The sequence below is a fragment of the Salvia hispanica genome, chromosome 3 (genome assembly GCF_023119035.1).
Source record: "Salvia hispanica cultivar TCC Black 2014 chromosome 3, UniMelb_Shisp_WGS_1.0, whole genome shotgun sequence".
NCBI classification, from domain to species: Eukaryota; Viridiplantae; Streptophyta; class Magnoliopsida; order Lamiales; family Lamiaceae; genus Salvia; species Salvia hispanica.
The window spans coordinates 9,530,094-9,554,540 of NC_062967.1; the positions used below are offsets into that span (position 1 = coordinate 9,530,094).

Here is a 24,447-nt window from a genome sequence, read left to right on the forward strand (position 1 = left end):
TGTAGAGGAAAAGATAGCTACAACTACTATACAAAAATGTTGCACATGAAACAGGTTAATTTCAAAGTGGCATTGCATGTGCCAAATAATTGCCAACCATTTTCAAGTAATATATCAATAATTGTACTATCAATAACTATTGGTAGCATGTAGCTAGGAAGATTCAATTATTTCATTTCAATGAGAAAGTGAAAGGGATTATAATTGGAATGAACAAAAAGATAAGAGCTATCAAGTATCTCTCCCTCAATTTACAATATATATTGCAATAAGATAAGATCTAGGCATCTAGCTAATCAGCTAGTATACATGAATATCAAATATGTAATTCATACTGCTATCTAGCCTTATTGCAATAATTATACGAGCTTAATTTGATGCAATTTAGCATAATTGTTTTTTGACAATTCGTGCAATTTATTAGCATGAAATAGTTAATTGAGGCCAAATTAATATCATGACTTTCAAGGTTACATAATCAAAATAGAAAGCACCACACACTAAATAATGACCCTTATAATAAAGCATGATTATCTTCTAGAAGCAATGTCAATATTATTGTTCTAATAATATTGACACCAAATGCCATATAAATAGTTAATTAACAAGTGGAGTAATTAATTACAATTATGTAATATATGGAATATCACAAATTATTAAACTAAATAAAAAGAAGAAAAGATACTCCAACTCAAGATTTCGTTAAAAAACCGAATGTTAATTAAAAAAAAAACAACTAAGAAAAGAGCCTTAGAAGCTTGGCTTCATCACGTTGTTCATGGCGATTCAGCTGCAAATCATAGCCGCTCTCCAACGTCGTCGTTTCGGACTCATCCGAAGGCGTAGCCGGTCTCTTCCTCCCCCTGCTTCTCGCTTCACCTTCCGATGCTTTGAGCCTCTTGTTCAAATCTCGCGATGCGTAGAGAGAATTATTCTCGTTAGTCTCCGGCGACGATCCCTCCTCGAACTCCGGCAAGGGGCGGATGACTCCGCCGCGGAGGACCGTCTCCACCGCGGACTGGCACACGTGCCAATTGCCCGTCCAGAGCAAGCCCACCGCTCCGTTGACCGGGTTGACCGTCCTCCCGCACGCTTCAAAGAGGAGAGATTGGAAAAGAGCTGCCAAATTAAATCCATAAATATTTGTTAGTGAAAAACAAAAAGAAATTAAAGATTTAAAAAAAGTTGTTGAGAGGAGAGGAAGCGAACCGGGTCGTTGGGAGTGGGGGACGGAGGAGAGGAAGGAGATGAGGCCGGCGCGGCCGAAGAATTTGGCGACGAAGAGGGTGGCGTTGGCTTGAGATTGGGGGCTCTCCATGCATTGTATGCTTTCTCTCAATATGCACTTTTCATTGCATCCTTTTCGAAGTATTCTACATCCGTTGCAACTCATCATGTATGATGATTTTTAAGAGAGAGATGGAGAGATTTAGGGTAGGAATAATAAGGGAGAGGTGAGGGGATATATATGGGGGAGACAAGGTTGGAAAGTTTCAAGAATGTGATGTGGAGAAAATGAGAAATTTACCTAGGGCTATCAATCTACAATATTTTATAACAACCAATATCCATTCAAATGTTTCATAAATTCTAGGTATATAAAATAAACTACTATATTCGTTTTAGCAAGCCTAGGTACTTAAACTAATTACTTAATCAAAAGTCAAGAATCGATGCATAGTATTGACTATTGAAACTCGATATTGTATTTTTACCTTAGTGATGTACTACTAATTGAGAATGAGGACCATGTTCTATTGGTCACTGAAAATACCACTCCCTCCGTCTCATTATAAGTGAGACATATTCCTTTTTAGTTCGTCCTGCTACAAATGGACATTTTCTTTTATGGCAAAAAGCAACACTCTATATTTTTCTTACTTTATCATCTCACCTCCCTTTTCTCTCTATTGGGACGGTATGTTTTATTTTGTTCTATTTGAAGTCATATTTATTTTTGATAGGTAGAATACTTTTCACTAAATCATCACTCGCATTTGTTACAAAACTAAGGAGTGTATAAAAATGAGATTCGCGTTCTGTTAACGCTTTTCAATAATTTTTTTCATATTTTTAAAACATGCACCAAATCATAACGAGACTTTAAATAGTGGACTTAAGGAGTAGTATAATAGTAGAATCTTTGAACCCTAGCCAGGTAATCATCAACCCTTCCTAGTGATTGTTGTAATTATCTACAAATTGTATTAAAGATATAGATCAAGATAAGATGAATTATTCAAGGCTAATTTTTAATCTACAAGTCACCTTCTCCAGATACAACTTGACATATTCAACTAAAAAATACACAACTTGATATAATTAAGTATACTTATTAACTAATGTTTGGCAAGTCCCGTTTGAAAAGTTGTTAAAGTAAGGAGGTTATTTAATTAGATATATAGAAAGAAATATATAAATAAAAATGAAAAGAAAAAGAGGCTCCAAAGGTGTTGGGCCAAACAGAACGGCTCCGTGTCCCCGCCAAGAGCTGTTTATTTTCGGTTTCCGTTTTGTAAAATATTTTACTATATATTCACATTTCATCTTAATAATTAATACTCCTACTTACTAATTTACTATAGTTCTATTCTCCCACATGAAATTTTAATGGGTATGTGTTTGTAAATTAAGCGAAATTATCTTACATAAATCTTGATCTGTGAGATCATGTGACATAAATGATTAATTAAATATTAAGGTATATATATAGATCTAAAATGAGTTTTCACATATAAGTTGTCCTTTCAACACCATTAAGGCCTTGTTAAATTGTAAACAGGGTTTAGGTAAGATTCCTTGTCTATATATGCACTGTTTTAATGTTAGATAACTATGACTCATCTTTCACTCAAAATCAATATCATCATATGATCATATCCACTTATTATTTTTACATTTATTTGGGAACATTTGACATATACAAGGGATAGTGCGTGCAAACGTAAGACCAAAATCTACTAAACTCCAATAACTTTGATGCCCTATTTATAATCTACTAAAAATAATTACTATACTTTGGATATATTTATATGTATGAGATCTGGGGTAACAAGAAAATAGTGTTCTGCCTTGTTAATAACTACATATTAGTAGTATATTTTAGGGCGCTGAGAAACTGTAAAAAAATATAGGATTCATCGACACACAATGTTGGTTTATCTTAACTTGAAAATTATCAAAAATACTTAAACACAGAGAGGAAATAAAAAGATAAAAAAAAAACACTAGTAGTATTATATAAAAGAATGGAATTGCATTGTAAGGCATGACACAAGTGCCAAATTTGGAGGTCAAGGGATGAATAATATGTCCATTTTATTTTGTCTTTCTGCACTTCTATGGAGTCCTCCAATATTCTTATCTTTATTATTTTAGAATAATTAAACTGACCACCAAATTATTTTTATTAAACACAGATCAATAAATAAAGTCACATAAAGTACCCAATACCAAACTATCTAAAAAAGTAGTCAAGATTGATTAATAAGAGTGAAATCTATATATGTACAAAAAATAGAACATCATCAACAACAATGGTGAAGGAAGCTAGGAATGGAGATGAACTGAAGTTCAGTTTCAAGTAGGGGTACATTGCCTCTTGATTAATCCTAATAATTAATCAAATGATTATGGCTCATATAGTGATTTTGTACTACTATTATATAGTAGTCTTTTTTGGCTTTTACTTGGAATATAAAAAAATTTAATCTCCAAATATGTGTGAGTGGACCACTTGTGCATGAACAAGTTCTTGAGCTGCTAATCAATTTCCAGCAATGCATTTGGCAATATTTAGGGAGTGTGGGCCTCTTGCTTGCAAGATTTATTGTTGCCCTTCCATGGTTATAGAGAGACAAGTGTTGTTTTTGGATCTCCAGAGAGCCACTCATTTCTACTTCCCTTTTTTATGGAAATTAAAGCAGGTGCTGTCCAAAGAATATTTTAATCTTGATCTTGATTTATGACTCTCAATAATGAGGATCTATGCCCAAAACTATGGCCATAAGTTTTGTACTATTAAGAATGATGGTTTCCATTTTACATGCATTAAACATGATGTACTGTGTAAATGTATTTAATTGCATTAAACATGCCTTTGCTGGTACAGAAGTCGTCCTTAATTTGATGGCTAACTTGTAATCATCGGCAAATACAACCTCTGAATATATGTAATCAAATACGATTCCCTATGATAATTGGCATGAAGGTGTCAGAAAGATTAATGAAATAATAATAATGAGAACACCAATAAATCAAAATCATGAGAAGATGATTGTGTGTGATCTGATATTTGGATGCAATGGTGGCCGGTGGGTTTAAATTATTTCTCTTTTGGAATCTGGGTTATTTGCAGAGAGAGATGCCTAGTGATTGATTTAAATGGAAATAAGAGGAATTAATCATATCAGTGATTAATGGCCTCTAATTATTTAATGATAAAAAATAGTAGTAATACTACTTGCCGTCACAGCCTATGATGTTGCCTAGTACGGATGTTTTGATCGAAATAGTACTCCCTCCATATAATATAACTATTGGTTTAATTGAAGAGCAAGGTCTTTGGATATGCGGAAAATAGTGGCAACAAAACCCCCAAAATTCAAATCTCACGATTCTTTCAAAGTTTCTCATCTTCTTATAGATAGAGTCTTAGTTACTTCTCTTTTTATTTTATTTTTTTATTTTTATTACTATTATCATTATCATTATGGAGAAGTATATAACAGCTCAGATGTTTTTACTTGTAAAATTTAAGCAGATCTGCGTTGCTTCTTGACTTAGACAAGTGGCAATATTCAAATAGCTCGTCCAACATCTCCACCAATTTGACTACTGCAAATGCTTTCACATAAAATCATCAATAAAATTCTGTAAAATTGATCTCTTTTTGTACTCCCCACTCGAAAAAAGGCCAAACAAAATCGTAAATAGTAGTAGTAGTAGTAGTATTCCTTATTATTCTGTTAGTTCAAGGTAAATTATTAGGATTATAATATTAAAACACACGAAAAAACAATACGTCTCCACTGAAAAGCAAAACTCAATCTAGGTCCAAGAAGAACAAAAATAGAAGTTATCAATCATTGAAGGAATTTAATGCATATAGATACAACATACAAGGCTAAGGCTGTGTAGCAAGCAGTCAAGCCTAACACTCATCATACAACTTGTTAACATAAACCATAGATAATTTCTAACAAGGGAGAATGAATTCAGCTTCACCTGAAAACGAATCGGGGGCTTAAATCAACAGCGCTGTTAGTATCCTGACAGCTGACCGCCATTCCTATATCAGATGGGAAAAACACAACTTTCTCTTGGCAACTAATCAACTGTTCGGTAGAGTATCCCCACATTAACTTGAGCTGGGCCACAAAGAGGCGAGCCTAGCTGCCAGTTTTGCGCTCTTGTAGTCGTCTCTAAGCTGAATAAACCTGATTTTTGCAGCCATTTTAATTAGTTATAACAGGAAACAGTGAAGAGTGAAAATTTAATAGCCATCATATAAACATGTATATTAAAGTTATGGAAGTGTGGCAGAATAAGCCTAGTGAATGAGAATCCTACAGTAGGATTGCAGAATGCTTAGATACTCAACCCAACTTTGGGCGATAAATAATCATCCAATTTGGATGATTAAAGTACATGTCGAGTTATCCAAAACATTTGATTAAATTGGATTATTTTATAAATTTTGCCTCATCCTTGAAGTGATAGGATAGATTAATATAACAAGATTGAGTAATTAAACCATTATAAGATCAATCTATGAAGGAAAATGGTAGATTAGCATGGATTATTTGTATTTCATCATATCACTCAATGTAAACACCCACCAAAAGAATCATGTAAACAAAAAAGACATATACATAATACATGTGCAGATTATGCAATATCCAGTCATTTTGTTTTAGGTATTGCTAAGAATGGTTGTTACCTTTGTGCATCCTTTCTGATGCTTGGAGTTCCCTCGAACAAAGTTGAAAGACTTTCAGGAGCAACAATAAAGACATTGGCCATGCTGGAGAGAATATTTGGCATTTTATAATTAGAAAATGTTGATTCAAATAAATAAATACCGTACTTTCAAGTCTGAACTTGCTTCCTTTTAGGTGTATCAACGAGAAATTTAATTGACAAGAAATCAACAATGAAGTTACTTACATGCCCAGCAACTCAAACTTTTCATCTACTGTGGGAGCATTAAAACTGCGAACAAATTCACCATATTCTGTGATATCACGCTTAAGCCGCAGCCCTCCACTGCATACACGGGAACAGATGAGGCAAGTGATAAGCGCACAGATGATAGATAATTAGAAGAGGGAACAGTAAAGGATATTTAATCAAGTAAAGTAGATCTGTTTGCAAATCCTCCAACTGAATCTACCCATTGCTAATCTGCAAGGTCAAATATCACCACAATATAGCATCCTAGTTCTCTCATTTTGTATCGATGGTATGATTTGGTTGAAACATTGACGGAGATGCTATTAACACTTCAGATGCAGAGATTTAAAAAAGAACGTTATTCCTGTCGACTCAATTTACCCTTTCATGCTCAGGGCCATAATTAACGATTCTTGATCATAAAGTTTCAGGTTTCGTTTCTAATAAGAGATGACTTTTTACAAGTCCAAATTTTTTTCAAGGGATTGGAGCTTGCTCACTGGATAAGCTTAGGCAAAGTGGCAAACCCATCTCAATAAAACTGTCTCCTGAACACAACATTACACAGTGAGTAAAGCAACCATCTTGTAGATACTTATTTAACCTTCAGAACTTATTACTTCCACATCTAATAGATTATAGAACACAACCTCTTCGAATAAGTGTCTGAAACAGGTACTCAGTAGAAGGTTCCTAGATGAAATATCCCACCAATTAATTAAAAGAGCTTCTCTAAAATGGGTAACCGGTTATGAGGGATGAGGCATAAGAATGGTATTGAGGAATGAAAAAAAGGTGGTTTATATATATGCCTATCAGTCAAGAACATGAAACAAAATGTACAAATACAGAAGACAGCTCTGGACATGTGATCCAGGCATAAATCAAGACATACCTTGGGTTAAAAGTGAACTTCAGCCAATGATTCAGCAGCCCCTTGTGCAAGCGATTCCCCTGAAAGCCAACAATTAAGTTACAATTCGAAAACGCCGTTGAATCCGATGACATACATGATGCACAAACAGTACATAAACTTCACATTGAATGAAATTGATTGGTATGGCATGACACTAGTTCAATTGGTACAAGAGTTAAATATTCCATCGCAGCTTATAACACTACCACCGTTCTATGACATAGCTCGGAGAAAATTATAGTTAGAAACCTTCCCATATAAAAGATATTTACTAGTCTATAGCAGTAAGAAGATGATAAATCATGAAAACATTTAAGGAAAATCTCATCTTTGAGATCTAACTACAAGCCAGATCAAGGGAAAATATAATCTCTTAGGCAAATATATATTTTTTGTTACCTAGACATTAACTCCTTGTCTAAGGTCTCAATAGATCCACAATATTATTGCTATATTTAGCGGCCAACCTATAAAGTGACGTCTTAACTTAATATATCTATGCCCATTTTATTTATCATGTTCCCTCTTCATTCACTTTTCTTAGAATTGCTGCCTTGAAAACAATCGGATATATGCTCAAGTACAGTGAACTATGATTACATGCATACATACATAATGTAGAAAGGATGAGGGAAATGAAATCCATGGCATCATCCAAAACCCAGTGTTGCTTAAAGAACATATTCATACCAGCTCTGTCAGGAATGCTTGTTTATTAAGACCTTCAAGAGCAGTGAAAGCAGACTCAAGAACCCGGGATAGATAAGCAACAACCCTGATATAAAAAAGAGATGAGTGAAATGTAATATTATAAAATGGCATAAGTAGTGGCTCCGAACTATGAAAATGCAATAGGAAGATAAACTTGGAAGATAAAGATCCTAACAGATATTAAAGAAATGTTATATCAAGAAATTTACTGCATTAACAAATATGATTATGATTTTAAACCTTGTGCATGCAGTTGTTGGTCGGTGATCAGGAGCAATGCCATCATCAGGTGACCGATAATCTGTTGATTTTTGTTCAGCTGATAGCAGTCTCTCAACCTGCACGAAGGCCAACATCAATTAGTTCAAAACTTCAAAATCAGTTTACTTGGAGAAATCCAGTGAAATACAATGCAATGAAATGAAGTGTAAAGGAACTTAAAGATCAGGAAGAATTAACTACAAACCTCAGCTATCACTGTTTCAATGCACTGCTGGAGCCCCTTGTAAGCAGCACCTTCTGCACTGGACATTGCTGTAGCCATTTCTTCGCAGGAAGCGGCATGAGCACCATCCACAGGCAATAGAAGCCGAGAAATAGTGTTTGCAAAGTACTGCAAACAAGAGTTTAATGTTAATGAAAATTATACCAAATTCTAGGATTAACATCAGCAATGATAAACAAACACACAGCCTACTGACTTGCTGAACAATAGCTACACTACTTCCACAACGCTGTACAGCAACCATAAAAGATCTGAAACTGCTTTCTCCAGCTGCAGCAGCAGCTTCCGCCTGTTAGCATTACAAGATCTCACAATGGTTAAATTGATTAACAGAGCATACCTCAGAAAGCACCACCCCTCCCATCTCTGACAGAGAGAATACAAATAACATATTAAGGTGATAGAGAAAGTGATTACAGCTGAAGCAGCAGCAGCTGCAACTCTTCGACTCATACTAGTTCCTATAACAAACCGCTCCCTCAACGCGGCAGCTTCAGTCAGGCTGTCTCGAGATCTTTCCAAACCTTCGGTAATATATAGGCTGACCTGAAGTAGGTGAAAGGATGACAGATGGAACAAAAAATTAATTATTGGAACTCGTATAAAAGATAAGTAGGGGGAAAAGGAGTGAGACTCCTAATGTCACCTGGTCCAAGAGACAAGTGAACACAGCCCGCACATTAGCAGCAAGTGCAGCAGGCTGCAGAATGACAAGGGAATATTCAATGATCAAGAACCTATTGTAATTAACTACAGAAAGTAATAAGATCAAGATCTACCACCTTAAATTTGAAGAATAGATTATGATGTTAGTAGAGGGCATAAAACTAAAGCTTGTATAACAATTAAGAAATATTGAAACTGAACCTTTAAAACTCAGATGATATGGAAGCTTCAGTATAGAAGATTTATATACCTGTGATGAAAACAAAGTACATCTAGAAACAGCTTCTTCGTTCCAGCGTACGAACTCAGTCACCACAGTGACAGATATCTGCTGCTGTGAAGATGATATGGAAGCTCCTTTTGAACGCCCAATTGTCCCACTTGATTCCAAAGACTGCTGACTTTCAGCTCTCAGTTCCTCCATCTTAATAAACAAAACATAATTATTATTTGAAAGTTAGTGTAGGAATATAGACATCAACCGAAATTGAGTCAATAAAATATTAGAGGCCTAAGAGATGAAGATATGGAATTTTGTAGTCCAGGTATACCTTTGATTTATACATTTGTCTGAGAGAAGACTGCTCATACTCTATGTAAATATCTTTATGTGGAAGAAATAAGGACTCTGTTAAGCCTGAGAAACAGAAAAAAAAAACAAAGATCACATAACTGTATCGATAAATGCTGATAATATCATATCTCTGCAGCTCTAGTGCAGAGCATGCAAAAATATTCCAGAAGATGTTAAACCTCACGATTAATGGAGGGAAATAACAATTAAGATCCAAGAAATGGTTGAAAGTTACTGGTTGTGTTTTTTCAGAAGCAATTTATGCTTGCCTTGTGTGCATTGCTCATGAACACTACGTTAATTTCTCTATCTAAATGTATGTTTGCAGATTCGAATATCAAATTTATAGTTTCTAGAGTGCTTATGGGTTGCAGGGCTTCAATACATATTTCTGAGTAAGGTCTCCTTCCTTAAGCTTTGAGCCAGTGAAACCTAGATGCTCCCAAACATGGAAAGTTGAGGACATTTTACCAGATAAATTTAGATTAGACAATATCAAGCAGCTAAAGTGATGAAGTCACTCCGCTAAACATGGAAAGTTGAGGACCATTCTATGTCTGTTAAATATATTAAGTAAAGCCTAATGTTGTAGTTAACTCAAATGATGAAGTCACTCAGCTAAACAAGTATTATCAGGAAATTTCATATATACCTTCAATATCCAAGTCACCACATCCTACGCCACGTAAATCTCGAGCAAGATCCTGTGTCTTTTCATATGCCACTGCTAGTAGTCTCAGATACTGTTGGTAATTAACTGTACTTGTTAACATTGCTCAAACATTAATTTGTAAGGAGTAATTAGCAGCTAAAAATAGAACTTTACCAATATTAGCCCTCCGTCTTCCATGCGAGGTGGATTAAGAAGGGATGGTTTCACCAATAGCTTCTCAAGGAGTTTAGGAATCCGGTCTTCCAAGACACGCTGGAATTCATAAGAAAGCTCAAAATCAATTTTTAAAAATTTAAAATGTATACAATTTCGCAGTTTGCTGACTAGCCTGACTTAACAAATAAAAATTTCGCAGTTTACATAAATGGAATAATTTAGTCATTCTAGAAACCAGGAATTATTTCTTGAACCAGGATGTATTTCTTGATTGGCTTTATTTTTTCAAGCATTTTGATACTATCTGCCAAAACAGATGGCATTAATAATTTTAGAGCTCTTGGATTGTTCTTTTAGTCAGGTATTATTTTTTTTTCCCGCCAATTGTTTCAATGTATGGCCTATCAGCCCAGCAAGCACAAGGTTATAAGAGATATAGATTATTCTCATGAGAAAAAATTACTGATATGCATTGAACTATCAGGAAAATGGCAAAGAGCGATTCCTAATAGATATAGGTTATTTTAGTCGGGTGTTATTTTAGTCAGGCAAAAAGAGATTCCTAATAGCTGTGTATATAGTAGCATAAATCAAAGTAAAAAAACTCAAACCTATCAAATGCAGAGTGACTGAAAAATACCTGAACCAATATTAGCATGACATCATTTGGTGACGGAAACACTGCAGTTATTGTTGCAGCTTCTTTCCGTACAGTATCTGGTTGTCAATCACGTGAATATGAGAGGAGCATATCATAACCTGAAACTTTCATGAAATAGGGTGGAATTCAAACCTGTAATTTCTTTGTACAGAGAAGAGAGCCCGCGTGCAACATTGCTTGGACTAGGTTGAGAGCCAGGGTCACCAAGAACCAATTTGGCATCTTCATTCATGACCTCCAAATCAAACATTGGGCGTAGACCCACATAGTGTTGCATAGCACTGTTTCCCCGGTTGAACTGAATTCCAAAACTAATATGTGAAGATTGGCATGAAGTCTTGTCCAGAGAGTCAGAGACTACAAGTTCTCTCTATCTCTCTTTTTATTTATCTAAAGTATTTGTATTTTTGGAATCCATTTGTTAAGATACAGTAATAGGAAGAAAGTTTCACAAAGCGCACACATATGGAAGTAATCAAAGATCAAACATAAGTACTAAAAGTTGATCAACACACAACCTAGTGCCTCCCCCAATTCCTGGAGGCCGCCTGGCAAAACAAATGAAAGAAAAACAGAAGAAGACTAGACTGTTTTCCTATTTCAAAATCAAGGTTTGGTTCCTCGACTTGAAAACTGAATAAGTGTATCCAGCATGATCATGGTAAGACAATAACAGGCAAGTGAAATAAAACCAGCTACCTGTGACAAAATCTTAGCGCATTCTGCCATTGTGGACAGTTCCCGCTTTTGTGATGCAGCATCAAATCTGGCCAACAATCTGTTTTCCAGTTCTGGATGTCCATTTTTAAACAGAAGTGTCATGTGTTTAGACATAAGATTACTAGATTGATGCAATAAGTACCCTTCAAGCAACTTATCACTATGCGAAACACATCTCATGCCTTTATACCACATAGAGTAGGCATGTGAATCTAACTTAAATATGTAAAAGTCAATTCAAAATAGCATTCCAGGAAACCAAATAACAAAATGAAATACGAAAACAAGAATCTATGAATAGAAAATCAGAGCATGATTGAATTTGAAGTAAGAAGGAATATATCACTTTGACTTGACCTGAGTCATGTCCTACTGTAGTGTGAAGGATACTAGACACTTTCTTATGCCCAAGGTGACATACAACAAGCCAATGGATTCACCCACTTAAGTAGAATGACTGCACAGAGGGGGAGGGATGCAGCTTATGTTGTAAATGGTTCTCCTTTTTAAATATGAGTATCTGATTCTGATCTGATGTTGAAAATGAAGCTACTGTGAATACCAACATGACTTCCAGTCTACCCTTCTAGAACCCTAATTAATATATGACTGATTTTGCTCTTGGAATGCATATCCTACGACTATGCATAGCTGCTGCTGGAATCATAGAACATGTTTAAACACGCTTTAGTTTGAACAAATTAATAGGTTGTCACCTCATCCTTCTTGCAACATTACATGGCAAAAAATACAATATAGGGGGCGCATGTCCATGAATATTATGGCAGAACCTTCCAGTATACCCTTTACAATTTCTTTGCGTCAGGCTTTTTCAGGAAACTGGTTTGATTTTGTATACAAACATAAACTTAATGCTTCTTCATTCTAGTTCAAGCCTATGATCATTTATCAAGTTGGCAAGTTGCTAATATTGTCCATAGTGTTAGATTAATAAATTAGACAAGATATCACACCGTTGCAATATTCTTGGAGATTAGCAACTGCCACTTCTAATCCTCTGCTTGCTGTCGCATTTCCTGTGACCGATGAGTCAATGCCTTGCCTTCCAATATCTTCCTCCGCAAATGATCCTGAAATGAAACTTGTTGGTGGACTTTTCACAGCATTACAATCAAGATTTGTTATTTCTATTGTCAAAAACCCAGAAGTACTATTTTCCAGGTAGTTCAGATATTTCTAAGCATTTCCGCCTTATGGTGTTCCAGAAAGTATCACAGGGACCAAAATTTGATTCGTCTCTGAAACACAAGTTTGTGTATTTCGTGATAAACATAGCCTAGTTTATAATTCAAGCACTGATGAAAAGGATAATTTGCCAAGAAATGAAGGTCTTACAACTTCAAGAATGGCTAGAGAAAAAAATAGAACAGCCTGCTAAAAAATAGTATTATCTTTTGATGAAATAGGATTACAGATTTTCACTCCCTTTCTCAAATATTATAGATAATCTAACATTATCGAAGTAAGTCATCTCTTCCGCCACCATATCTGGTCTTCGGTCACAAGCTCCCTCACAACCATTAAGCTCAAGGAAGATAGTAGTTCGCATATAAACATCTAAGCTTTCATTAGAGTCAAGAATATACCATTTGCATATAGGTTAAAAGGACAATTACTTTTGTTAAGGTAATTAATTGATGTTACGGCTATGTAATGTAATTAAGATCCATAAGGGTGATATCTTTTGCCATGAAATTAATAAATGTAATAAAAATATGAAGTGTTAAGTTATGGCTTTACCAAATTATAATTAACTTGTTATTTCAATAAGAAGACCTAAGTTTTAGGGTGCAACATCATAACATAGCTCTGTGCATATGTACCACAAGTAAAAAAGAGAACCAAGAATCGTCAAAGTAGATAACAATTATTAAATGGTCCAAATTGAAAATGACATCTTAGTATCTTACTCAATTTCTGTGCAATGGAAGCTGCCTCTGCTACCCGGCTATCATCAGAAAATAGAGGTGATAGCTCCATTAGGTCACCAGGACTGCTATTAAACTCCATCAAGTACTGCATGAATGATCACATGCTACTCAAACGGAATACTGGATAGCCTATTACCTTCTGCAGATAATTAAAAGGAACTTGATCCCAAGCATAAAAAAATACCTTGATGAGATCTATAGTCTGACTGGCAGTTTCTCGCTGAGCATCAGCACTCTGAAAAAAACAAAGAAAACTATAAATATGACACAAGGAAGAACTGAGCAATGCAACGATTTGAAATAGCATCAGTAGAAAAAAAATGATCTAGTATTGGACTAGCTTCAGTATCAGTATATTTAAAAACATTATATGATGAAGAAAATAACATAAATGCTTGGGAAACAGGATTAGAATCTTTATGCAGACTTTACCTGCAGGTGGTCTCCTATCTTAGCAGCAGTTTGGCCAACGCTTGATATACGTGAATCCAACCTTGCAAAACTGTCAAACAAGCCATCGACGCCTTTTTCTAGCTGCATAAAACCACCAGAAATAGTTAGAAGCATGTTGCATCCCTTTGCGATGAAACCAGAGTTACCACAAATAAGTATGTCCCAATCATATGGAAAGCATCAATATGCAAGGCATGCCTTCATGTAAATAGTATAAAAATCTATCAAATCAATCTAACTGACCTCAGAAAGTGTCTTCCGATGCTTAGAGTCTTGAGCAGAAACTTCACTTTTATCATTGTAGAGTTTCTGGTCAATCTGAGAACAAACATCAATATTAGAGAGATCAACCAAGTGATTAACATAACACTGAAAGGAGATTATTAGCTGAAGTTGCACCTGTTTCCTAAGATCAACCAACTGCATACATGAATTCTTGAACAAAGATAATAAAGAATCAACTTCAGGAAAAAACGGGCTCGATGACGCTTGGGTTGCTTTTGCTGCATTCAATTGACCATTGGGAATAGCATCCGTTGCACCATTCCCTTCAGAAGTATCGGTTTCTTCTTCAACATAAGAAGGTAGCAAGTCGTTAACCAAGTTCCCAAAGAGTGCATCGAATGAAAAGTCCCCCTAGTTGTACATATACAGCACACAGTAATTAGCACGCCTGGTAAAATCCCATCCGATGTGCAAACAGACACAAACAGCCGCGCTCTCTATGAGAAACACATGTATAAGTCGTCACCTTAAAGTCATTAATATCTAGAACAAGCGGGTAGGGGTCAGCTGATGGAGATTTTGAAAATCTCCCAGTCCTGGTCGCATTCGTTGTCTCTTTCATCTGAGCCATATCTACACATCAGAAACCATGATGGATAGCGTGGGCACGAAAAATAAATAACAAGCAGCCAATGTGAATTAGCTTAATACAAAACAAATGTAAACAAAAACTGATGCGAACTAAAAGTTGTCCCGTTTAAACCACCAATAACCACAGATCGTAAGCAAAACGACTAAATAAACTTAGAAAGTGGCCAAAAATACATCAATTGAACCAACAGAATCCAGAATTCCGCACTGAATCACAAACCTAATGGCTCGAAATGTGGGAGAGAACGATCGATCAATTAAAAAAGCATGAATTAAACCAAAAAAAATGAGAAAGTCGGCAACAAAATCGATATCCAGAACTTACCTCGGGCCTCGGATGTCCAAGCAGAGCAGAAAATAACTTGTGAGGTTACTGTAGAAGAGAAAGGGAGGCTTTGTGCAGATCGCAGAATGCGATACGTATATGAATTAGGAAAGCCGGAATGATAATCTACAGAACTACTCTACAAAAAAATGTAGAAGCATACAAGGTTGAATAATTTAGACCCAGCTGTGGTTAAAGTAAAAGCCGTGGTTTGGGGGTTAGGTTTTTACTGCCTTGAACTAACCGTCACTGACTCAAACAAGACTTCCATTTCACTGTAGAAGAAAGTAAAAGACTCCAATGAAAATTGGACAATAAAAAGGGAATTTTTTTAATATCTTTATAATTCAACCCATGATCGTATTACAGAAGTAAATATCCCTCGTCCCAATAAATAAATACTTCGCGTATCAAATATTTGGTTTTCAATAAGGAATTTTATGTAATATTGTTTTATGAATTAATGTACGGGAAAAAAAAGTAGAGATAGTGTTGTTTCCATTTTATAAATATTTCATTTTTAATGGGACAATGAAAAAGGAAAACGTTTCATTTTAAATGGTATATGTACATATTATTCTAAAATTGGAAATTAAATTGAATTAAATTATAAATTAGTTTTGGTATTAGTTATGTATTACTCCCCCCGTCCGCCATTAGGAGTCTCACTCCTTAGCCGCACGGGTTTTAAGAATGTTAAGAAAAGTGGGTGAAGAAAAATTAGCGGAATATGGGTATCACTTGTATGTATTAGATTTAAGAGTAAAGACCAAAATTGGTCCTGAACATATGGTCGTTTTACCTTTTTGGTCCTAAACATTATCTTTTGGATTTTCTTGTCCTGAACATATGGAAATTTGATCATTTTGGTCATGGACTAACTATTCCGTTAAAAACTTAACGGTCAACGGATTTAATCCAGATTTTGACCAAATTAGACTTTTAATTCTGATTTTTAACTCCCTAATTAATATCCACCCTCCCCAACACCCTCCATCGTCTCCATCCACGTCGACTCCGACGTCATGTCCCTCGACGGCCGCCACCCCCTCGTGACGGAGGCCGAAGTCAAAGAAGACAGAAACTCCACGTCACCGTCTGAAAATTCAACGCTTCCAACACCTCTCGCCCCTCCAATCTCACCAACGCCGAGATCTGCTCCCTCCAATCCTCCCGAAACCCCACCCCGAGAGGCTCCAGCTTCAACCACACCGTTTCTACTCCATGATGGCACACCACAACTCCAACTTCGGTGCCGGAGAGGCTTTACCTTCCCGTGGCCCCACCCCTCGCCCTTCCAATTTTGACGAGGAGACTGCTAATAATATTATTAATAACAACAATAGCAAAACTAGATTCCATCACGGTGCAGTTGCTGTGCATTATCCAACAATAGCAAACCTAGACTGTTAAATGAATCTACAAATTTTAATTAGGGAATTAATTAGAGAGTTAAAAATCAGAATTAAAAGTCCAATTTGGTCAAAATCTGGATTAAATCCGTTGACCGTTAAGTTTTTAACGGAATAGTTAGTCTAGGACCAAAATGATCAAATTTCCATATGTTCAGGACCAGAAAATCCAAAAGATAATGTTTTAAGACAAAAAAGGTAAAACGACCATATGTTTAGGACCAATTTTGGCTTTTACTCTAGTTTTAAATGAAATGTGAGTGGAAAGAGTTCTTGGAATATGAGACCCTATTACCATTTATGGTAAAAGTGACCGGGACTCCTATTCGCAGATGGACTAAAATGAAAAAACGAGACTTCTATTCGCAGACGGTGCCAATAAATTTTCGCACGGAAAGCTGTTAAAACTTAAAATGTTTACATTCTTTACTACGATATAGTTTTCGCACAATAAGTTATAAACGACTACATCGCTTTTGTAAACTTTTATTTGGAACAACAAAAAATATGATTAAAATGTAGCGCTAATATTTATGGAAAATAATAGTACTCCTAGTAAATTTATGGCAGACTTCGCATTTTATTTTTGTTTACTTTGAATTTGGAGAATTAGTGATAACTGATAACTTACACGCATCAACATATAAATTTCATACAGGAAAATTATGTACTCACTAAACCTGTGCAAAATAATGCTAATAATAAGAACATCAATAAATTTCTAGCCACAAGTGACAAGAAAGAAGGTGCAGAATGCGAAAATTATGAATTCAGTAGCCATCACCAATGATAGCTTAGTAGTGTTAATTTTCCGATGTTCTCCATCGGCTATTAATCTTCTCTCAAATACAAACACGACTTGCCTCTGGAATTTCAAATAACCTCTCCTTTTACTAGCAATACTTTTCTCAAATACTACCAGATCCGCACAGAAACAACAAGCAATCTATCTTTTTTACTGAGTTAGTAACTTTGAGTCGCAGGCGACTATCTTGAGACAATCAACAGTTTCCTGGCCTTCCTCGCTTTTCAGCTGAGCATTTTGTAAAATGAAAGTCCACACATTGTCACAGAATCGATAGGTATGGAGATGTCCCTGTAACAACAAAGTCATACAGAAAATGGAGCAGCTGTATCATGAACCCCTTTGTAGTATAGTACATGGTGACAACGAAAGACAAGAGACACCAAAAATTGGAAACAAGAAATTCATTCAATGAACAACTGGCAACAGATTGTCTTATGTGAACATCGGTTTGTCTTTACAAAGACAACTTCTGTATAGAAAACTCACAAAGACCATAAAGCAGTCGCTCCCTGAGATATACTCTATGTGACATTATTCTAAGAGCTCAAGCAATCTACCTCCATACCACTAGTAGCTCAAGAGAACTCCATGCAACAAAAATATCTCAATCAAATAATAATTTCACATAGATAAAGGAGGAAAGGGGCAAATCCAACAGCAAACGACTGTAAACGGAGTATTATGTTTCTATGGTAGGAAAATTTCACAGATTATAATTGTATGCGCATCCCTATAATCTTGGCAAATTCTACCATATTACTATTATAAAAAAATTGCTTTCAGATTATGACGCTGAAAATCCTAGTAACCTGTAGAATCGTGTTTACATACAATCAAACCACTGATAGCAATCTCACCAAATATCATGACTATGAACATACTCTTCAAACTAATTTAGTGTAAGCCTTTAGTTTCTGTAAAAGTAACAGTACAGTCAACATGACATTTCCATCAAACTAAGTGAAAAAAAAACAAAACAAAACAAAACAATGATCGCCAAGATAACAGTAGCAACCACAACACTCATAATAGCAATGACAGTAATACTATCAGCATAGATTCAACCAATAGATGCACTATTAGCACAACCGAGAAAAAATATAATGTAAATAACAACATAATGACGGAAATTGTAAGTGTCAGCTTTCACTATTAGCCAATTTCATTCAGCAGTCATTTGCAACGCACATGGAGAAACTACATTATAACAAAAATCCATTCACCTTAATAGAAACCTTTGTCTTCACCTCGGTCTCCAGAGCTTCAGTCATGGACTGCAAACCAAGGTGCAACATTAGATATAATTCAAGTGTGGAGCATGCATGCAAGTAACATAACAGTCTAGAGCTAACACCCAGCCATCAACTTACAATCACATTCCCACGAATCAGTATCAACTCCATGAAGAATGTCAAATTCTGAACCAATTCCACCATGCACATACATATTTTACCTAGTCGCAGTAGAATTTTGTGCAACTTAAAAACTTTGATGGAAAGCATTATTTCATTATTTGTACCATGACACTTGCATTGGAAAGGTAAACCGACGAAAGGAGAAATTTTAAACTCAATAAATAATCTTTGGAAATGAAAAAATGTACTAGCATGAATGCTCACTTCAAAATCAATTGAAATTCCTCAATACTAACTAACTCAACGAAACAATCACACCTCTTATATGATGATTGAATTAACAGCCACGACTATGATACCAAATCAGCTCAGAATAGTCAACAATTATCATAAATTATACAATTAAGCAAGAAACTGACAACCTTATCAAATTGAATCAAAACTTGAATGGCGAGTTCGGGGCTCAGAGTTCCACTAGAAACCATCTGATCCAAAGTTTCGGTCAAGCTCATACCAATCGTCGATCTCCTATACAGCTCGAAGGTCGCCATTCTTCTCCAACAACAGCACTACTACACCTACACTAACAGAGTTCAAGTGGTAAAAAACAATCGCAATCGAAATTCAGTCCTCGACAACCTAATAAATCAGAAAGAGAGAAAAAATAAAATACACGAATCAAGGTAACAAATTCACCCGCTTGTCCGAATGATTGATCGTTGCCGATCCAGAAAGTTTTGCAGAGATTCTTCGCGTGCAACGATGGAGAGACTGAGAGGATGGAAAAAAAGAGAGGGAGAGAATTGGGCCTTTTATACCCTAGATTTTAAGATGGGGGATTATATAGCGCCTGGATAGCAAGGAGAAAGCGAAAAGACTAATTTACCATTCACGATTTTTTACAATATAACGAGGTTCAACTGTAATTATAAGCTCCTGCCAGGGTATATCTGGATTTTATGAATTAGTTGATGTTTGTTGATCGATTGGATGAATTAAAGATCATAGTCGTGTTTCCAATAATTTCTCATAAGATTAAGTCTTATGATTGTTATTCAGTTAGATTCAGATTTTTAATAGTTATATACTTTAATTATGTGAAATGAATAGATTAAGTTTTACGGATGCCATTCGATTAGATTCGTTATATTCCCTTTTTAATGAATTATAGTAATTGTTTGTGCAAAAAAATTTGTGTGTTTGGTATTTTAGGAATTATGAGAGTTCCCATAAAAAAAATACTACTACGAGTACCAATTTTGATTTTCTAATTCGATAAATTTATATTTGATCGGCCCACTAATAGGTCTACTAAGAGATAGAGTGGGCTCAATTTGTAATAGTAGTCTAATTTAATGGGAATATATAATATTTTTATTTTATTTTGACATTATTTATTTTATTTACTTATTAGTAGTAAATATATGTCCGCATGTGGAAGTGATCAATTGTTAACTCATCATTTAATTGCTAACTACAACTATTTAGGACCATATGATTTTAGAAATCTTGTGGTCTACAATTTGTCATGTGTAATTTCGTTTTTCATTTTTTAATATTAAAAAGATAATAGCAAATATCAAATTTAGGATTTAAAAGCACGATGTCAATACAGTTTATGAAATACATCAATACAAAGACATGACAATGTTAATACAATTTCATATCGACATTGTGCAAGCGTAGTATTGACATATTATGCGTCGTGTATTGATATAAAGCTGGTAACGAAATATATGAAAATTATCAAAAAAAAAAATCAAATTTTTATATCGAAACATATGCAAGTGAGATCTCATTAGAACCCTTATGAAATTATTTTTAATTTAATATATGTTGTGCCAAAAAAAATCTAAATCAAAAAAATTATGTGTTTTAAAGTTATGGGATATTTTTCAAAATTTAATTACAACTAATTTATTGTAAACTGACCTTAATACCCTTATTGATGTTTTTTTAATTGGATTGACACTCCAGGACTAATGATCTAGATCCTTGATTTGAATATTTAATGACTCTTATTTAATTATAGTTAATAATTAAGTATCGAATCAGCAATATAACACTAATTCTGCAAGCATATAAACTATTATAAATAAACGAACATATTTTTAAAATATACTAAAAATTTAAAAACTTAAAGTAGTCGGGGTGGGCCGAATAGGCTTAACTGTTTTACGTGTCTCTAACTTTAAGGCCCAATCCAGTTATAGGCTAAACAATTTTTCAAACTCTTCTTTCCCTTTTTCTTTTTTTTTTTTCTTTTTCTTCTTCTTCTTTATCTATGTTAACAACATTCTCTCCCTTTACCAAAACAAAAATAATCATTCTATCTCTTCACTAGTCACTACTCGCACGTTTTATAAACATTGTAAATGTAAAGGGGTTATTCATTATTGAGAAACAGCATGGTTTTAATTAATGTTATAATTGCAAAAAAGTGCTATAATTGCAACATTTTAAATATTTGTACAATACTTTTTCCATCCATATAATTCATATGACAATAATATTCAATTTCTTTTCATTATTTTCCCAACGATTTCGCTAATGCGTCACCTAAAAGGCTGCATATCATTCAATTTATCTACAAAATGAGAATCTTTCTTAAATTTACAACGTTAATTCGCTGTCCAAATTATTCTCCAAAATAAGCAACACAAATAATTTTATTTTATTTTTCAACTTTCAATTAAAGAAGGCCAGTTGTATGATCCAGCTAGAACAACCATGCACGTAAGCTTGAGTTCAATTAACGTTTGACCTAAATATCAAATGCATATATAAATGATTTGCACGTTTCCTTTTAGTGGGATTTTCTCGAAATAGGAAAAATGTTCAAATTTTACTCAATGCTCCTATAATTTTAATGTTCTTAGCGAATCTTTTGAAAAAATACAGATTAAATTTCTTGTATCATTATAGGCTGTACAATTTTTTAATAGACCACCACATTTGACAACAATGGATCTGGTCTGTATCCTTGTTTTGAACTATGGAGTAGTATATATAGAGAGAGGATAAAATACTTTACTTTTTCTAGTATGTTAATGTTAATTACAACTTAATTTTGATTATAGATTTAAATAAAATTTTCTATATTAAAGTAACAAAAACTATTTTGAAAATTTTCTGTTATCTACAATTGCTATAAATTAAACCAATATGATTGAATTTCTAACAAAGTATAATCATATATAAGAAGAAACTTTATTGCGAGTCATGAGATTATATCTTCGCATATTAATTTGTTATTACTATTAATATTTAGTTACAGGTCATCAACAAATATGCGAGGACATTTAGAAGTATGAAAAATCAAAAAGGAAAAGAAGCCAATAATTGAAGCACCACCAACTACTTGCCTTTATCATGTTACTACATGATTAATGCAGCTACTTGGAAAAGTCCAATCTCGATATACTCATATACATATATACGACTCTACAAATATCGATATTGAGTAATATGCACACACATGAATACATGATGTCATCATTACAGCACTATTAATCCTAATTAAGTGTATTATTAGGTTGAAACTTCGGATCACCACGTAAACAAATACAATAATTATCGATCATCAGTTTTTTGGAGAAAAATATACCGGTAATCAAATACTAGTATATATGTATATTTGTAATTTAATTAAGACTCTCAAATTTAAGGATTTATAAAAATCACGAACTTGCACTTTGGAATAGTGCATATCACTTTCAAATTTGGTTACTCTAAATTTAAATTGAAATTTTGACACTTAATTAGACTTTATTCATTGGCTCCACTCCAGGGAGAGGAATAAAAATTTAGTGGTATTTAATGGCTAGCTCAATAATTTTATTCTAGAAATATATATCCAATGAATTGAACTCAATTCCTAAACTTACGCACTAAATGGCAAGTTCTATCATTTTATTCTAGAAATATTTTAAACATGCATGATAAATATTTGTTTCATTCAGAGACGCAAAACAATATATACAAACCTCATTTATAATTCAAATCTCATCATTTCTCCATGACTCCATCTCTAAGTCCCTAAAAATCATGATAAACATTTATAAATGCATGATGAATCTTAAATCCTACAATAACTTAAGTAGGAGTAGGACTAACTGGTAAATTATTGACCAATAAAATTAAGTACCCATTTATTGTTTACACGTCATCGAGTTGCTATTAGTTTCGTCCACGTAATAGATTGCTGAGTTTGATGATTTCGCTTGCTCAAAACATTCTGACAACTCAAACCAGATTTCGAGTAAGGATATAGTAGTATACCATAAAATTCACTACCTTTTGCAAGAATTCTGTGGTTCAATCATATATACACCTTTGAATTTATTGAACTCACAAACCATAACTTTTGATCTGTCAGTATTTATTATTTATTTTTAATACTAGTATAAATCTGTCACTTTTTGAGGCACAGAAAATTGTGAAATTAAATTGAGTTCACACTTGTAATTAAATATGAATGTACAATGGGAAAAATCACGATAATTTTGGGTTGGAATAAAACCATGTGCTAAACGCAGTAAAGTCCTAACTATTTATGGAAGTCAAATATATAACTCAAAATTGACAAATAGTGATATTTTCGAATTGGAATAAGATGCCACAATAACATTTAATTATTTTAATAGATAGACATGTGGGGTAACCATATATATAGCTCTTGAGTGCTGAACTTGAAGAAGGCCCAGTACATTTGACTGGCAGGTAGCCGCCTACCCCCACCCCACACACATAAATATTAGTACTACTCCTATCAAAATGCAAAATTTGATTTGGATAATGTCAAAATAGGATTTCCACATATAGCTAGGTTTTCAACTTTGGTCTGGAGATCTTTAATTTTGCAATGTGTTATAAGCAAATGTTTCGTGTCTTGTGTAATACGGAGTACTTAATTATCTACAACATGTAAACTTTTTTCCTCATGTTTTAACTAACCGAAAGCAAATATGATACGATAGTCAATTACGGAGGATATGGAGTAGTAACATTAAGGGTCTAATTAAAGTTGGAATTGTAATACCAAGCATACTAAAATTACTCCATATATATTGAAAATATCACGAGTTTATGTTTTTTGGGAGTAATTTTATTTTGATCTTTTGATTTTGGGGGACGCGTGACGATGTGGGCCCCACCATAAATAGATTAATTCTGGCCCTCCCAGTTGCGCACTGTCATTTTCGAGCTGTTATGCAAAATTCAAGGGAACTAAGTTAGTACTAATCTAATCAATCAATAATTAATTACACCAAATTAACGGTCTGATGCCATGCCAATACTACCGGACACAGTTTTTCTATTTCCATCCATGTCTGTATTTTAATTCTTATAATAGTAGTAGTCGTATCATTTAATAACGGCACTCATAATATTGAAAGAATTGCAACATGATACATGTAATACTAGTTCATTTTAACTAACTTGTTGGTAAAATTTTCTGAGATAGAAGGCATATAAAACCTTCAAATCTCACTAACATCTGCATATTT

At 34.3% G+C, this 24,447-nt stretch overlaps 3 protein-coding genes across 7 annotated transcripts; all 3 read right to left on the minus strand.

Annotated features, from left to right (window-relative positions):
- Positions 1–644: 644 nt before the first annotated feature.
- On the minus strand, positions 645–1,447 carry LOC125212366 (LOB domain-containing protein 38-like). Its single transcript, XM_048112512.1, has 2 exons — positions 1,210–1,447; positions 645–1,119 (listed from the first exon to the last, which is right to left on the minus strand). Exons 1-2 carry the CDS (start codon positions 1,394–1,396, stop codon positions 737–739), a joined length of 570 nt encoding a protein of 189 aa, XP_047968469.1. The 5' UTR covers positions 1,397–1,447; the 3' UTR covers positions 645–736.
- A 3,615-nt stretch (positions 1,448–5,062) lies between these two features.
- LOC125214441 (exocyst complex component SEC10b) lies at positions 5,063–15,521 on the minus strand. Of its 2 annotated transcripts, none has more exons than XM_048115463.1 (25): positions 15,363–15,521; positions 14,913–15,019; positions 14,561–14,797; positions 14,405–14,479; positions 14,141–14,242; positions 13,893–13,943; positions 13,688–13,793; positions 12,731–12,847; positions 11,736–11,827; positions 11,169–11,334; positions 11,016–11,092; positions 10,373–10,471; positions 10,199–10,289; positions 9,524–9,609; positions 9,223–9,396; positions 8,953–9,006; positions 8,724–8,852; positions 8,503–8,595; positions 8,268–8,414; positions 8,042–8,139; positions 7,781–7,865; positions 7,070–7,128; positions 6,169–6,267; positions 5,942–6,025; positions 5,063–5,438 (listed from the first exon to the last, which is right to left on the minus strand). In XM_048115463.1, exons 2-25 carry the CDS (start codon positions 15,015–15,017, stop codon positions 5,360–5,362), a joined length of 2,505 nt encoding a protein of 834 aa, XP_047971420.1. In that variant the 5' UTR covers positions 15,018–15,019; positions 15,363–15,521; the 3' UTR covers positions 5,063–5,359. The 2 variants fall into 2 exon arrangements, with proteins under 2 accessions (XP_047971420.1, XP_047971421.1); XM_048115464.1 differs by having other exon boundaries at positions 14,913–15,008; positions 15,363–15,512.
- Positions 15,522–17,521: 2,000 nt separating this feature from the next.
- On the minus strand, positions 17,522–19,746 carry LOC125210935 (transcription initiation factor IIA subunit 2). Of its 4 annotated transcripts, none has more exons than XM_048110582.1 (4): positions 19,634–19,746; positions 19,360–19,520; positions 18,806–18,856; positions 17,522–17,870 (listed from the first exon to the last, which is right to left on the minus strand). In XM_048110582.1, exons 2-4 carry the CDS (start codon positions 19,486–19,488, stop codon positions 17,730–17,732), a joined length of 321 nt encoding a protein of 106 aa, XP_047966539.1. In that variant the 5' UTR covers positions 19,489–19,520; positions 19,634–19,746; the 3' UTR covers positions 17,522–17,729. The 4 variants fall into 4 exon arrangements, with proteins under 4 accessions (XP_047966539.1, XP_047966537.1, XP_047966540.1 ...); XM_048110580.1 differs by having other exon boundaries at positions 19,360–19,515; positions 19,634–19,740; XM_048110583.1 differs by having other exon boundaries at positions 19,360–19,515; positions 19,611–19,740.
- Between the last annotated feature and the right edge of the window lie 4,701 nt (positions 19,747–24,447).